Source organism: Gymnogyps californianus, chromosome 1 (genome assembly GCF_018139145.2).
Source record: "Gymnogyps californianus isolate 813 chromosome 1, ASM1813914v2, whole genome shotgun sequence".
Taxonomy (NCBI): Eukaryota; Metazoa; Chordata; class Aves; order Accipitriformes; family Cathartidae; genus Gymnogyps; species Gymnogyps californianus.
In genome coordinates, this window is record NC_059471.1 from 73669932 (window position 1) to 73686492 (window position 16561).

Below are 16561 nucleotides of genomic sequence, written 5' to 3' on the forward strand. Positions count from 1 at the left end.
TCTTTGCCTCATTATGGTTGGTATTTTGAATTAAAATCCTATGATAACAAATCTAAAATTTATACCCGATGGTTCTCCCAGTTTATATCTGTTTATATCCATGAGAGACCATGTGCAACAAGAACTGTACTCTTCTGTCTTTTCTTTCAAAAGCTGAACACATATGTACCTTACAATCATATTACAATTGTATTTTCTGCCTCTGCCTAGGAAAACAAAATATCATTCAAAGGAACTTTCAGTCATCTTTGTTGCTGTAGTGATATAATAGCTTACCTGTATTTTTTTTTTATTTTAAATTTGAATTTCACTGGGAATGTCTGAGGCTAGATGGTGATTTGACATAAGAAGTGGCTGCTGCTTAGTTTTCTTCTGTTTCAAGATTAGACCTTTACTGTGAGTAAGACCAAATTCTCTTTAGCATTAACAAGCAGGGCTTCATTCTTTTTGCACTGGAAGAGAATTTGGCCCAGCACATTCAGGAGAAATTATCATCTCATAATCTATTTATGTACTTAACTGCAATGATTAAACAAAAATGGATTCCAGGCACCGTGTTCTAGTCCTGAACTTTGTCCCTGATCCTGCCAAGATTCAATTGCATGCCAATTTGCACCACTAAATCTAGTCCCATTAATGTTCACCAGAACTCCTTAGTGTTGAACATCCAGCTAGATATGTGCATAAGCCCTAAAAAGATCAGAGCCCTTTATTCCATGTATGCTATCTTGGTAAAAGAGCTAGTGTAGTTCCCCGCTATTACCAAATCCTATGTAATGACATTTATTACTGCATTTTGAGGCAAGTCTCATTACCAGAAGCTGCTAGACTCCTATTTAGTTATTAGCTGGGTACAATTAGAGTTGCATTAATCAGTTGTGCTTGTTCAACTGAGTTCAGATTTTCTTTTGCTGAAGGGAAGATCCGAGTTTATAAGCCAGTATTTCAGACAATTTGAAACCATGACCTTAAATAATCTTGGATGTTCTGACCATATGCAGTCAAAGAAGTATGTGGTACTTAATGAATTAGAGAGAATGGTTACCATCTTTAACCACTATTTGTACCCACTTTAATGTCTGTTTTTGCAACATTAGATCTAGTCTTCCTAATGATATGTACACACCAAAGTCTTACCTGACAAGCCAGCCTGCCTACTTTTTCAGAACCATCTAGCTTTTCAGGTATTTTAAAACTCCTTGGCATCTCGTTGGTCTGAAATTTGGGGGATGCAGACAAAAATTATTCATCTTTACATGTGAAGATTCCTGTCTATCTTCAGCTTTGTGGGGGATGGCTTCTTAAGCTTTAGACAAATTAACTGTTATCCACCTGAGATAAGCTTCCCACAGAACCGTGGTATTTAACTGTTCCTCACTTCTCTGCTCAGTAGCTTCCCCAAGGAAAGCTGTCTGAGTTTTGAGTGGCCGATGTACCTGCATTTCCTCATTCTAGGGGGCTTGGGGATTGGTGCAAAAAAGTCCTGAGTTCAGCATAGTTCCCAAACCTCAGTGGTTTGAACTGCTCTCTGGAGATTTTTGAAGACCATGGAGAGGGGAAGGTGCCTCTCTGGGAAAAGGAGATGTCTAACAGAAGCTGTTGGCCTACTAGGGCCAAGTTTACATCAATTCTGACTATGCAGGTTAGAACAGGATTTATACTTACTTAGTTTTGGGTCAGCTAACCCTGGAGAAAGTAAAATACCAATTTAGATCTCAATTTAGACGTTAATGTATACCCTCTGGGGTTGGAAGGAGGGCAGTATAAGTAAAAAAAACAATGTACCTTTCAGTGTAAGAGTGGCAGAGTTAGGCTTACATCACCAGTAAGAGCTATCTGAATAGTGTTCAGCAGGTACACTGACACCAAAGACTAAAAGGAAGATAAATCCTAGTGGCCTCAGCTAAAGAAAGGAGTACAGAGCTTGTCTTGGCCTATTAGATCCTGGAAGTCTGAAAACATGGAAGATCTTGTGAGAAACTTGCATGGACTAAACCAAATCAAATTCAAAAACCTTTGCATGAATGAGTGCAAAGGCGATGTGAGCTGAAGGGAACGAGTCTAAATTGAAAGGAGGAGAGTTGCTTAGGTTTAGCTAAATGGATTTCATAGTGATTTTACTCTGTGTTAGGATGATTTCAGGGCTGATGAGATGAGAAAATCTGGAAAGATTTTTTGGTGTGGAACAAACATGCTAAAGGACCTGTGTGTTGAGGCAATGGGAAAAAGTGATATGCTGCATTATTTCTAGTTTCATGTCAGTCATCTTAGGTTTTGACTTTGAGCCACTGTGCTTAGCACTGAAAGTTTCTTTAACAAATTGCTGCTGAGATAAATGGGGATCGTGATGATAAAGTGGTACAGGCTGTAATTTATGGCAATTTCTGTTGGGTAGGAGGAAAAGAACCCTGTCTTCCTGAAAAATACATAATCCATATTTCTCAGTAGTTCTAGCCGAAGAACTTACAGTTCTAGACCTTACAGTTATTGGGGAAGAAAATATTTAAAGTGATTACTTATGTTTTCTGCAAAATAATATTAAATAATTTTTTTTTTCTCCACAGTAAAACCAACAGTTATTGATGTTGACATTTATGTCAACAGCATTGGTCCTGTATCATCAATAAATATGGTAAGTGACTTGCTAACAAAGATTTTTATCTGGACTGCTGGTGTTGGCATCAATACTAGCTTCTGAAAAAGACAATAAATACCACTGGGATAAGTTGTTTTGATTGCTGATTTAGTTCTGTTTTCAGCTATAGCTCTGTTTTTCAGATGACTCTTTTGTGTCTCTTCAAGAGAAGAACAAACCTACAAGCAATATTATGCTCTACCACAAAATGCTGGTAGATCTTGAATGGTAAAATAGCCATCTTAGGAAAAAATAAGTATGAAGCAAAGCTATTGTCAAGAAAATTCTTGAATTAATGTTTCAAGAGTCAATCGAATATACAGAGCTTCATAATGTGGTTTTAATGAGAGTCATCACATACTATCAGTATATTTATTTGAAATTCATCATCTTTTCAGTGGTTACTCTTCTTTCACTGAGTTATCAACAATCTTTAGCCTTAAAGTATAATTTTGAAGGAGTTCTATGTAGCTGTACTGCATGTGTAAAGGCAGGAGAAACTGAAAGAGTCTGTGTGATAGTGTGACGATAGTGAACCTAGCAAAATGTAACAGTTGTTCAGTTGTTGTGGTCGTCTTAACTTCAGGACTTTCCTCAGTTCTGCAGCAACACATTCAGATGTAGAAGGCAAGCTGGATGTTTATGTAGCTGTGGAGGTACGGGTTACTGTGGCTGCTTGTGCAACTTCAAGTTTGAATTCAGCACAGTATTCCTCTTTGTAAACTAGGCTGAATTTTTTCTTAATGCAATTTGGAAACGGAGGACCTGTTAATATCTTAATTTACTTAAAACTCTTATACTAACCTCTTCAAAGCAATGACTTTCTCTTGTTCACAATGACATTCAAAGTCTGCTGTGTACAATGGTCATATAAGATTCTAATAAATGCGTTGCATGTATGTTTTGTATTTTTGGAACAAAAGGTCCTGAATTTGAAAGGTGGTCATTCAGTCTGATTATTTGGTTTTGCCTATGTATATGGGAGAATGTAAATTATTGCAGCTTGTCAAATACTGGGTGCTCAGAGACTCCTATGCCCCCTGGCAATGGGAAATCTGGCAAGTAAAGACAGAACAAATTATGTGCTGGGAACAACTTGGCCGCATATTCAAAGAGTGTGAAATGTATTGGTCATATTTCATGTGAAGCACTGAAGGTCAAGCAATGGGAGTACCTGCTCCATTCTTGAACTAATAAATAGCTAATTATCTTGCCCTTCCCAACTGCGTACCAAAATGACTTGTCCAGAGAATGATTTATTGGAAGATCTATTCTGCTTACAGTCCTCTGGCTTGCATTTACGCATACTCTAGGAATGGGTACTCTGTTCAAAAGCAATGGGGACAATGGCGAGGATGCTTACTTTTCAAAGTCTTTTTGCTCTTTGCCCCTCTGATTTAGCTTGTAAGTAGCATTTTAGGGTGCTGGAAATGTATGTGGAATAATAATTAAGAAAGCATTTGATCGGAAGCGCTTCAGGTAGGAAGAAGGAAAAAATAATAATAGAAGGAACCAGTGGTTCTTGGAAGATAATTATGGCACAGTCAAAACATGACTAGTTTACTTATCCCTGAACTTTGAGTTCAGGATATCTTATGGCACAAAGATGGAAAGATGCACCAAGATATCAATTTAAAACATGCGTACTGTATCTCTTTGATAGTAGACGGCCTTATTAGGATAGTTAATGAGTGTATGACATAGAGATGTTTCTTGGTTACAGCTGAAAAAAACCCTGTAAAATCTGTAAGGGCAGAATGATAAATAAAACAATAATGAAATATAAAATGTAGGTAGCTGAAGTTTTAAGGACTCAAGTCTGCTTAAAGCTGTATTTATACTTTTGAATAGAAATGGACCTTGGTTCAGATATGCTTGTGGACAGTATATCCCACTGAAACTGAATCTGAACTAACTAAGCACTTACTTTTGAGTTTTACTTCTATTCTCAAACCTAATTATAAATATAGGGGATGGACATTAGGCACCCGAATGTAACAAACTTTTGTCCAAAAGCTCCATTTCTGCTCTGTTACTTTGGAATTTGTCCGAACTTACAAGAGAGAGCAGAAATGAGCTTGCAGTCTCAAATTTACAATGAAGATGGGAAGTCCTCCTCACAGACCTACAAGCTATGGTGCTGTATGGTAACTTGTCTCTCCAGTGCCAGGACTGGTTGAGGAGCTACTTTTCCCACCATTTGTGTTATTTCAGCTGTTTGGCTACAGTATACAGTAGCTCTGTGATGCTTTACTGGAAAAAAAACAAAACAAAACACTTTTTGGAATTAAAAATAATAATGAAAAAGAATCATTTATTTATTTTAAGTAAGCAGTTTTCCATGTAGCCTGTGAACTGCTGGAGCATGGGTACACAAACAGCTGAACAGAAACAGTAGCTAGAAATTACCTGGGGCAGAGGAAGAGGAAGGAAGGGACCATCCTCATTCTGATTACTGTCATATAACTGAACTCTCAAAGGGAGAGGAATGTGTGTGAAAATCGTGTACAGAATTTAGAATAGTATTCTGGGAGAAATAAAAGAGTATTCTTGCGAGAATCTACATATGCTATGTTTCTCAGCAGGACGGGAACTTTTAGCTTTTCTCACCTAAATTATTATTAAAAGTTGAGCTATTCTGTCAAGGCAACTTGGCAAGATGGTAGTTGATTGAGCTAAAAGAAAGATGATTACATTGATTTCCATCTTTTCTATTTCAAGAGTGAGATCATCAACATGTACAAGGAGGACTTCCCTGCTGTGTACTTCCAAACTTAGCCCTTAGCTCTATCACTTTTTTCTTAATCTGCAGCACTTTTGAGGGAAAATCATGAGGAGCTTCTCTAGAGATCAAACTCTGCAGGTATATTTTCTTATCAGTTTTGATCAGCACTTTTCATCCTGTGGGTGAAACCTAGGAAGTAAAATAATTTTAAGTAAGTTATCTGTTCAATGGGTGTTCAGTTGAATGTTCAAGCCAATTTTGTAGAGCAAAGCTTTTCAGATGTCAATAACTTTGTTGTAATTATGATTGGACTTGAGTATGAATATTAATATCTCACTGTTTCTTTAACAGTCAGGAAAAAGACAATTGCTACCAGACACCTGCCTACAGCAAAGATAACCTCAGATGAATTTTATGTGAATATTTGTGGCCCTGAGGAAAAAGATATCCTCTTAGACTGAGTCTGGAAGTGCCACAAGGGGAAGAAATGTTAGGGATCCCTTCAAAAAGGCTTGTAGTCAAAGGAAAGGTAATGATGTTCTCTGTGACAAAGATGGCATAGTCCACAGGAATATATGACTGACCCTGCATTCCAGACTGTTTGCAGAGGGTTTATGCCACTTCCCCTAAAGGCCTTACCAGTGATTCATTTCCTAGCTGCTTTCAAAAGTATCTATTTAGAACCTCAGGATTTCCAGAAAAAACAGGAGTGATTGTGAGAAGGTAATGTAGATGCTCTTCTATTAGAGACTCATCATTATAACATCTTTATGATGATAATAGAAACTTGTTTTTTGGATAGACAGTGGTGACTCTTCCTTTCTCTGTGACATGGAAGATTTCTTGGGGGCACGGTCTAAAAAAAGCTAATGTTAAGTAGCAAGAAATAGGAATTGTGTAAGAACAAAGAAGTAAAAGCAGGCTGAATAATGAACTGAGTGATACTAGGAGGTAGTCTCAAGTGGCAGTGGCTTTGAAGAAGAAAGTAATTTCAGCATTTTGAGCTATGGCATGATGTTATGAAATGACAGAAATGATTGATACTAGACAAGAGTATTTTGAAATTTAAACCTCTGAGATATTTGAATGCCCATTCAAAAATTTTAGGGTGGCTTTTTAACAGATAAAATCCATCTATTGTATAAATATCTTGATGCCTGTCCTTTATCAAAAACATAATGGAATGTGAGCTTGGACTGATTTAAAAGAAACATAAACTGGTTGATTTAAAAGTAAATGACACATGGATGTTCTGAGCCAAATAAAATCTTCCTGTGTGTGTATTATATCCCTTTGTCTTGGTTTTCATCTCTTCATAAACTAAGTTACAGAAATCTACAACTTGCCATTTCATGTTACAATGTCATTAGAGACCCTGATTTGTACGATGCAATATTCCTATCGCAAGATTTTATTTCAACCTTTTCTGTATTTCAAAACTTTGTTATATCTGTAATCATAATGAACATGCTTCCACTGCTGTTAGGGATCTTCTAAGTGAGTTTTTTAAATTTGAAATTTATCTGCAGTCTTGTTTTTATTTTTTCCCCACACTTTATATTGTAAAACAGGTGTATGAATTCCAGATCACTCAGTTTTCATATCTTAGTGTCTTTTTTTTTTTTAACACTTCCCATGCAAAATGGTGTCCAGGAACCATATGCTTTTGCATTAAAATCCATGCTCCAATTTTTGTCAACAACCCAGTTTTGTCAACAACAGCAAAGGTTTATAAGTTGCTTTATAAAACTTAGATCTTCATGTGGCTTACTGTAACCTCGTTTTCTACAGATAAGCAGTACTGGCTTGTGTATAAAAGAACAGAAAAAGGAGAGAGACCATGTCAATATGCAAAGTGGGAATCAGATGTAACTGATGGGAAAAAAAAATCCCCTAGAAGTAGTTTGGTGAGACAGAAATGTAAACACACTGAGATTACAGACTGTTAAATCTCAATAACATCAAAGTCTGTGTGGTTTTGCGTACACACATATAGTCTTAACTGAGTAGCTACAGGAATCTGAGGCTGCAGCACAAGTTGCTGGTAAAGGAAGAGTTTGACACCTATATGGTTTTAGCAACTGGAATCTCATTTTAATGCAGCTATACAGAAAGTATGTTGAAGAGACAGTGTGATAAACAAGCTTATAAACTGTACTTACCTGTTCATAAAACTATTAATTGGTTATCATCTGCTGGATATATGCTCATCTCTTTATTCTCAGGTAATCTGAAAAGGTAATTCATAGAGTGTTTCTTTTGTGTGTTTCATCACTTCATTCTTTTGTGTCCACTCTCTAGGCTATGTCATATATCTTTATGGATGCTGTATTTCCCTTTTGTTCAGTTAAGTGTTGTAGAATAAAAGCAATCTTTACTCTTTTTTTCCCCTTAATGTATTGATAGACTTCTTTGAACTTCAGTTTCCAAGTCCCCACATGCTCATTTTGCTTCTCTGCTAGACATGATAGGTATTTAAAAGAATAGTCTTGATGTGGAGACTTGTCTAAAATATTATTCAGAGCTTATAATTAAGTCTGAATTTCTTGCATATTTTTAGACTCTATGTCTATTTACTTGACAGTTAAAACTATTATTGGAGTATCTGCAATTATAGAAACATAACCTGGTGAATCTTTCCGTAATAAGGCAAAGCTAATTTAAATCCAGATTTCATCTGTTTTTCACCCCACTGTGTAGCCCCAAATATTTGCTTTACAGGCTTCTTCTCAAAGATAATGCAAGACACTATTGGAGCACAAGCCTGATATCCTGTTGTTCATTGTTAACTTGGACTGTTTTTTTCTAACTGTATCTCACTGTCTTGCCTAATCTATTTATAAAGCAATTGTGTAGGAAGGTGGTTTCTGTTATTTTTGAGGGGTGAGTTTTCCAGTTGGTGAGTTCAGATCATCTCTAAAATAATGGAATGCCTCAGGATGTTTGTATTTTTCTCTGCAAATTTTACAAGCTTCTTTTTTGCTGTGTGACCTAAGAGAACACTCAAGTCCTGGATTAAATTTTAGTTTGAGTGGGTCTGTTCATTTACGAGGACTAAGATACTAATCATACACTTAAACATTTTGCTAGATTATGATCAAGTTACTATTCTTGTTTCTAGAGCATATTTATATACTGTCATTAAGTTTGGGTCACTCATGATAAAAAAGGTATGAATTATAGAAAACTTTTAAGCTGCATGGATTTTTGCTGATAAATCAAAATCATCTCACATACAGACTCATTCTTGTTGCTTCAAGCTCTGGCAGTCAATGCATCACTATGAAAATGTTTCTGGGAGGTAGTAGTAATAAGCTGAAACTTGAGTCTATTTATGACTTCTGTTCCACCATTGAGCTTGTGAGAGGCTAATAAAATCTCAAAAGTGAAACAGAGTGGAAAGGACGAAGCTGGAGGGAAAAAAATGAGCATGGATTGATTTTTTCACATATCACCTTGGCAGCTTCTACTTTTGGTCTCCTCTAGAGCCCCACTTCGTGTAACTAAAATAGGACCTAGCTGATAGACACTTGGATAAAGGCCTTAGGCTGCCCTTGTTTGAGGTGCAATGGGATGGACTAGCATAATGTTAATTTTTCTGTAATGAAGCTTATGTACTGTGCTGCGTAGCAGTAAAATACTTATTGCTATAATTTACTACATTGGCAGGAAATCCAGTTTGCTTCTTGGAGGAATGATAGTTTCTGTCACAAGCCTTTGGTAATGGACTGATCTTCTGTCTGCTGGTCTGTCTTATCAGAGTTCAAGCAGATTGTCAAATATGGATGACTTAGCTTTAGTGTTGTCTCAAAAGATGTATAACAAATGAGCAATTTACTTTCAGTAATATAGGAGAATGAAATGTCTCATCTGCTCAGTAACAGGCATTGAAAAAAGATCTAGAGAACAGCTGGACTGAATGTTTTTTCCATAGCTGAACAGTGCTACAGTATCTAACAGGTACCTCATCTTTGAGCAAATAAATTGGCCTTTGTACAAAGTATGGGAAGAAACTACTTTCCAGCCTGATGCCAGTTCTTATGCTTGATTTCTCCCACTTCAATAACCTATTTCTTGGGCCTGCAGGTCCTAGACTTTAGAGTAAGTGTATGCACTGTTATAGTTCCTTTAGAAAGTAACAGTTGCCTGCCTTGTCTGTCTTATGCTACATAGCTTCACTTTCTTGCCAACATTTGGGAAAGTTAATTTAGAAAAGCTATGGCTAAATTGCTGCAAAAGATATAGAATTACTTTAGGGTAAATTGAGGGTCTCTTTGCCTAAATCAATTTAGTTTTTGAGTGGTCAAGCATTTATCAACTATGTTTTAGAGCTTGAGCTTTCCATGATTGCTCCATGAAAGAGTAATTACTTTTGTGTCGACCTGTTTATTGGATTCCTGCATGATATTGACATAATTTAAAACATAGTTTTGAGACTTTAGTCTTCCTTAGTTCTTCCAGTGATAGATTTACCCCAGAAGCAAATGGATGTTGCTGATTGGTTCCATAAATAATAGAGCAGTCCTAATGACACTTTGTTGTAAAATTTCATGGCATAAAGTTTTGGGAATGCAGACCCAGCCATCACAGCATCCACAGAGTGATTCCAGTGGCATTATAAATGTGCTTGTAGTTAGGAAGGAACATCTGAATACAATGTGACCCCATATAATCCCTAATTGGGTCACAGAAGAGTCTTCATGTTTCTGTAAGGTTTTTTTGGTTGGTAAAGAATGAATACTATTCATCAGTGTAATTTAAATATCAGAACAACACCCTTCATTTTTCACACCATTCTTATAATGAATAAAACCCAGAAGAACCCACATACCTTCATTTTTTTCCACATGAGAGCTTGTCATCAGTCTAATTGGACATAATTTCCTTTATTGTCTCATTGCTGAAAAATAAGGTTTAGAGAATTGTATTTCATTTCCCTTTAAGCATTTGTAGTGAACATGGTGTCCCTTGACTCTTAAGTACTCTCAGACATGCTTTTTCTGGTACAGACAAGGTATTTCTGCTGAGTGACTACACAGAACTGAAGAATAAAATAAATGCTTGGTTTCTGCAATTAAAAAAGTCTACAGACAGCAGAGATGTATCTGTATCCCAACACCTCCATGCTTTTGTAAACATCATATGCTTTTCTCCTTGTAAATCACTGTAGTCTTTATTTATTACTTTCTTGATCTGGAAAAGGGACTTTTATGTTGTCAAAATAGTGATATTCTAGGTTCTTTATATGTTTTCATAGGTTTCTTCCTCAAAGCTGTCTCCACCTCTGTCTTCTCATGCATCTGCTTTTTGTTAGACTTTTAAGATACAGGTGGTTCTGCTACGTACTGTGTTGGACAAGCTGTTTTCTACCCTTAAAACTGCTATCTCCTCCAGAAACTTGTGTCTCTCTTCCTACTTCCACAAATGACATTTGCAACCCTTGAATGCTGAAGAAATTTGGTGAGAGGAAGATGTTTTTGTAACTATTATTAGCTTTTTGCATACTACACAGAAGCAGACAATTTTGACCACAGAGTTTTGGATGTGTTTTAGTTAAACATCTTAGGTATTACGGTGAAGTAGAGTCACTCCATTAAAAATAGCAACAAACATTTTAATGTCAATATAATAATTTTACTAAGTGTTTTTTTAAGTTTTAAATGGTAAAGATAAGAAAACTGTTCAGGGGTCTAGGAGATGAAATTCTCAAGGGTGTTGTGAGATTCTTAGACCAAAGAAACTGCTACCTTCCTTTCTGACTGTTCTTTGTGCTTACCCCAGGGCTAGCTGTGTGTGCTCAGAGTTTATCTAGGAAACTGCATTCCTTGGGAGACTTGGGAGCAGGGATAACTGATTATTGCTTTCTCTGACTTGCTTTGGCATATTTTGCAAGGAGAACAGAATTTTCAAAAGTACTTAAGGAACTTAGTCATGGAAGTTATTAAATACCTAGCTATAGTAACCTGTTGTAATTCTCATACATATAACTTGACAAATTTAGGGCCATGTTCACAAAGGTATGAAGGTGTCAAGCTCTTTCTTACAGTGCCTAATTTATCATAAATGTCAGGGGTTGTTAAATACTTATATCAGTCTGAGCTCCACTGATATTTTCCTTGCATAGATAGTGAATACTTGATTTAGGTGGGATTAGAAATCTAGAAGAAGTCTGTATAATTCTTGACACTTTCTGTAAGTATTCTTCCATAGGAATTCTGGTCTTAAAAAAAAAATATGTTGTAATAATAGGGTTGTTGTACCTGTTGTGATTTGAGATTTAAAAAAGCAAAGTCTGAAGGAAGGAAATTAGGCCAGCTGGTATAAAGAAGGTATATTTGGAAAAATGGAGGGACGCTTAGTCATGCAGATACTTCATCATGTTTGACATAGACACAGTGATGATTACATTGTCATGTAATCTGCTTCTGTATTAATATTCTTTTATGAAGCCAAAAGTTCCTGTGAAGATTGTATGGTAGAAACAGAACAAATATGATGCATCACAGTGATCTGTAACAGAGGAGGAAAGACAAAAATGGTTGGTTACTATTTTGAGAACATTTCATAAGACAGTCATGCTATTTCAGACCTCCTGGTCCTTATTCTCGAGAGACATTTCTAAAACCTTCACAAGAAGAAGCCTGGAAACTAAATTTCATAATTGTGTTGAATATGGAAAAGCACAAGCTCAACAGTGGCATTGGTTTTATGTCTCTGTACAACTTGTACTCCTGGTAACCTCTGCAAGTGGTAACTACTTGTCACCTTTCCTGTCTGTTGCACCTTCTCCTGATTCAGTTGTACATACTAACCTTTATCTTGATTGTCCATTGGTTAATGTAACTTATTTTTACCCGGAACATAGTCATCTCAACAGGCTTGAAGTTTGTGATGTCTCTCTCAGATCAGAAAAAAGGGCATGTGTGCCCAAGATTTTGTGATTTTTTTCCAGCTGTATTATTTACCCAATAAGAATAAATTACCTCTGTTTTCAGACCTTGCCTCTCAAAATCATTCTTGGAAACAGTAGCTAGTGGACTCAAGGGATAGTGAGCTTTGTCTGATAGTTCATGTTTTGTAAAGTGTGTCAGCTAACTGAGACAAAGAAATAGCTGCCATCTGCTTACACACACTCCGTATATCAGGCTCTGATAGTTCTGTGCTTTCAAATGGCTTTTCAGGTGGATATTTCCCCGAGGTATATTTACTGCAGCGTGCACAGTATGTTTTTTTCGTTACCTAGAGGCCTGTAGATTGAGGTTGAATTACAAGGCAATCAAAATTGTGAACTGTAGAAAGGTATGACCTTATTCTTTCAATTTATAGAGATTATTATATTGTAATAAAACATCTTTTTGTCTAATAATGTCAGTTACTTAATTTTACTGCTTTTAGTAATTGAAGAATCGAGATCACCAAGCTGTTTGCTGGTCTTCCCCGCTGCAAATGGAAATGAAAAATTTCCTCCTGTATTACTTATCTGCCTCAGTCTTGGTCTTCATTTCTCTGGGTGAAATTGTCACTTGATCACATGCTCACTAAACATCTGGCCATCTTTAAGGCAAAGGAGTTTCAATTTTCCTAAATTGGATTCCATGCATTATGCAAACGTTACTTCATTAGACACTGAGATGAGCTATCAAGCTATATTGTTTGGTCAGAATAATGTAGGCTTGCCTGTCCTCTCGATGCTGGTTTGAAATCAGACTAACAATTTTGGATAAATTCAGTTCATGCAATCATTTTTGCTTGTGATTCAATTAGGGCATACATAGGGATCTAGGTAAATGCAGTCAATGATTTTGTCTCTGTTCCTGACTTACGCTGATACCTGTGTGCAATGTGTGAAACAGCATAAACAATAAAAGACCTAAATTAATCTCTCCGGAAGTGAATGGAACTATGCCAGGCATAAATTTGAGCCACATTCTCCTAAAACATTCCACTCTGAGAGGCTAATAATAAGATCCAAAGTAACCCAAAGTTCATTTTGCTAGTAGCACATATTGGATCCTCACTGCCTTCTGTCTTTTCTTTTCATTTGCACTATTGTGGAGAGTGCAAAATGAAACACCAGTAAATTGGGGAATTTCTTCTGTGCTGGATGGGGCCGAATAAACAGGTGATATGTACAGGAGCGAAGGATCTGCCTGGTGCCTAATATTGTGGTCTGAATTCCACAGGGGGCCCAGGTTCTCACCTGACATAAATGGCTGACCGCATCAACATAAATGGAAATGTGCCGATCTGTGCTAGTCCATAGGCTGCTGCTTTCATATTTCTTTTTTCCGAAGTACTTTTCATTGTTTACAGATTAAAAGGTTAGGTATTAGGAGGTTTTTTTGCATAATACTATAATCTATTATATCATTCCTTTGTAGAGTGTATTAAGAAAAAGAACAAAAAAAGACTGCAAGATTGTCTGATTGCACTCACCTGAAAGCTGCTAAGTTTATCTTCTTTATTTTCCCTGTAATGTGTTCTCTAACTCTCCGGTGTCTGAAACTGTATTTATGTAAATATGGCTGAGCATTTCTTTGCCATCTGGATGGTACTGTAAGAATGGTACAAAGAAAAGGAAAATGAAAACAAATGTAGGAAGCATAGGAGAATGCCTTAAAAAGATAAGATTTGACCTATATTTTGCGAGCTGCCTAACTGGACCAGCACACAAAGCTTTTGACAGATTGTGGTACAGCTAGATTAGCCAACTGCAAAGAGGCAGATTAAAATAATTATTTAGGAGTTTCTTTTGGATTTCCAAAAAGCCTGGCTAAACTGGTATTGTGTGAATGTTCGAGCTAATGGGAACAATGATAGCTAATGCATTGAATTGTCAACTTGTGCTTGTTCTTTGGTTTAGCCCAGATTTATGCATGAAACTTTGGCCGACATAGCAGTGTTTAGGACTGTGACTTCTTTCAAAATACCTCACCAGAAAAGCCATCAGCTAGAGTATGAAGTAAAAGTGTTTTGCTTATAAAGCCCACTGTGCTTGGAGAATCAGCAGCTGGCTACTACTGTTGGGTACAGAAGTACCTGTGCTAGCAGTTACATTTGCTGGCATTGTGCAAGTAAAACTGTATCAACAGATTGAGAGGGTAAGCTTATTTAGTAGGAAAAATATAAACATCAATTTACATCTCGCACAGAAAAAACTCCATACTTTCCTAGGTCTCATGCACCTGGAAATGCTTTTTTTTGGCTGTTGCTAATATCTCTTAGCCTGTACATATATATAGGCTGTGATAACAGATCAGCATCTCTCAAATTTTAAACTCTCCATAGGTCTAGGGTTACAAGGGTCTTTGTAAAACTCTTTGAATAAAATGACAAACAAACCAGCAATCAAAACCTTAATTAAATAAAAATGAGGGACATGCCAAAAATCTGTCAGCTCCTAAATAAGTGACCTGGTTTATGCCGAATATCACATGGAAGCCAAAGTCAGGAACTGGATTTGAAAGTGCTCTTTCATTATTTTTGTGTCTAATTGAACTTTACAAGGCTTAGCTTCCATTTCCGCTCAGAATCTGAAGCCCTTCCATGGGCTAATTCTCCAGTTGTTTTAACTGAGTATTTTCCAGGATGAGATGCAGGACAGTGTCAGTTTTACTTAGAAAACTGTAGATAATTTTAGCCTTACCTAGTAATTTTTTCCTGTGGAACTATTCTGGATTATAAAATTACAATAAAAATTGTGAAATAAGGGTATAATTACTTGAGGTTGATGTTATAATCTAATTGAACATCTATGTAATATTTTTCTTTATAAATACTGGTTTTCAGCCGAGTATTGTAAAGATTTGGGGTAAAATTTTCAACAGCAGATATCCTTCACAAAACTTTTATTTGCCAAAAGCAATTCAGACAGTGGTTTGGCGATTTCTGAAATAAAACTAGGAAGAAGCATTTTTTTTACGTTCAACAGTGAGTGACCCTGCACCTCTCCCCAAACTTTACTACCTCATGCTAGTTAGAAAGGACATTGAACTTTAAGGCTTTGGGGAGGAGGGAGAGAGAGAATGGTGCATTTCCTGTATGTCAGAGATGCCTTCTGTTGTCACTGTGAAAATCTGCCTGCAAGTCTGTTTGCACATGCTCTGCAGAGAAAAATGATTTTAGCAGCTTAAATCTCTGATTCCACCTGTGTTGCATATGTTTCAGTGTGAGTGTGGGCCAGATTTCCTGGAGAGCTTACATTTGAGCTACTGCAGCTGATGTGAAAGAACAGTATTCTGTGCTCCTAGTGATCTTGCTTGCACCACAGCATCATGGAGGAGGGAGTTACCTGATTGCAATGGACAAGTGGCTAGGGCTGGTGTCAGGTGGTGGAATGCATGAAATAAATGTGAGAAGAACTGACTGAGACATGGGTGTGTTGAAGATCACAAAAAACTGAGGACTGGCTGAGTGCAATGAATCGAGTGGACTGAAGAATTGGAGTATGGAGAAATCAGGATTGGGGGTAAAAAGAAAGAGCAGGGTGAAAAGAAAAGGGGCATGCCAGGGAGAATGGATAGGAAAATCTATTAGTAGAGCCCTCATGTTCCTCCAAAATCTAAGAGCGAATTCAAGGCCATGCTGATATTCCTTTTCATAGCTGTGTGCAAGTTTGGATGTAAGCATCCTGATGATTATATTCATATTGCCTATGGGGATGACTATCAGCTATGAACTAGTGTCCATCTATTTTGACTTATCTAGATAGCCAACTGAGTCACTCTGAAGGTGGAGTGAGTGTGCAGGGAGGGCCAGTGTATAGCTGGAAAGATAACCACACGATCTAGGCTTGGGCCTGGATATGCTTAATCTGAAAGAACTGTACAGGTGTAGCCCCAAATTCCTTACCATTCTTAACATTAAACCTTTGTGAAACCCAGTGGCAAACTCTTCTGGTCCTTGAAGGGGATAGCAAGCAATGGTTTATAGTTACTGGGAACTAAGATGGTCTTTTAGCTCAAACAGAGCTCGCTGTGATGGAGCTCATATTTTGAACTCTGTTTATTTACCTACAGAAATGACAGTACGGTGGTGTGTAATAGGTTATTTTGTATGTAAAAAGCCAGGAAAGTATTCACAAAAGTTATATTTAAAGACTTCTTTGGAGTTGAAAAGTCAAAGTTGTGGTTGATTTTTTTGCTCACTTGCACTCAAGTGTGATAATACAGTCCTGCATTTCATGATAATCTACCATGTTT

General features: G+C 36.9%; 1 protein-coding gene across 1 annotated transcript in view; it reads left to right on the forward strand.

The window, feature by feature from the left end:
* GABRG3 (gamma-aminobutyric acid type A receptor subunit gamma3) overlaps positions 1–16561 on the forward strand; it is a 325926-nt gene that overhangs the window by 15738 nt on the left and 293627 nt on the right. The window contains exon 3 of the mRNA XM_050900977.1: positions 2565–2632. Coding sequence (XP_050756934.1) covers positions 2565–2632 — 68 coding nt within the window. The remainder of the gene's footprint in view (positions 1–2564; positions 2633–16561) is intronic.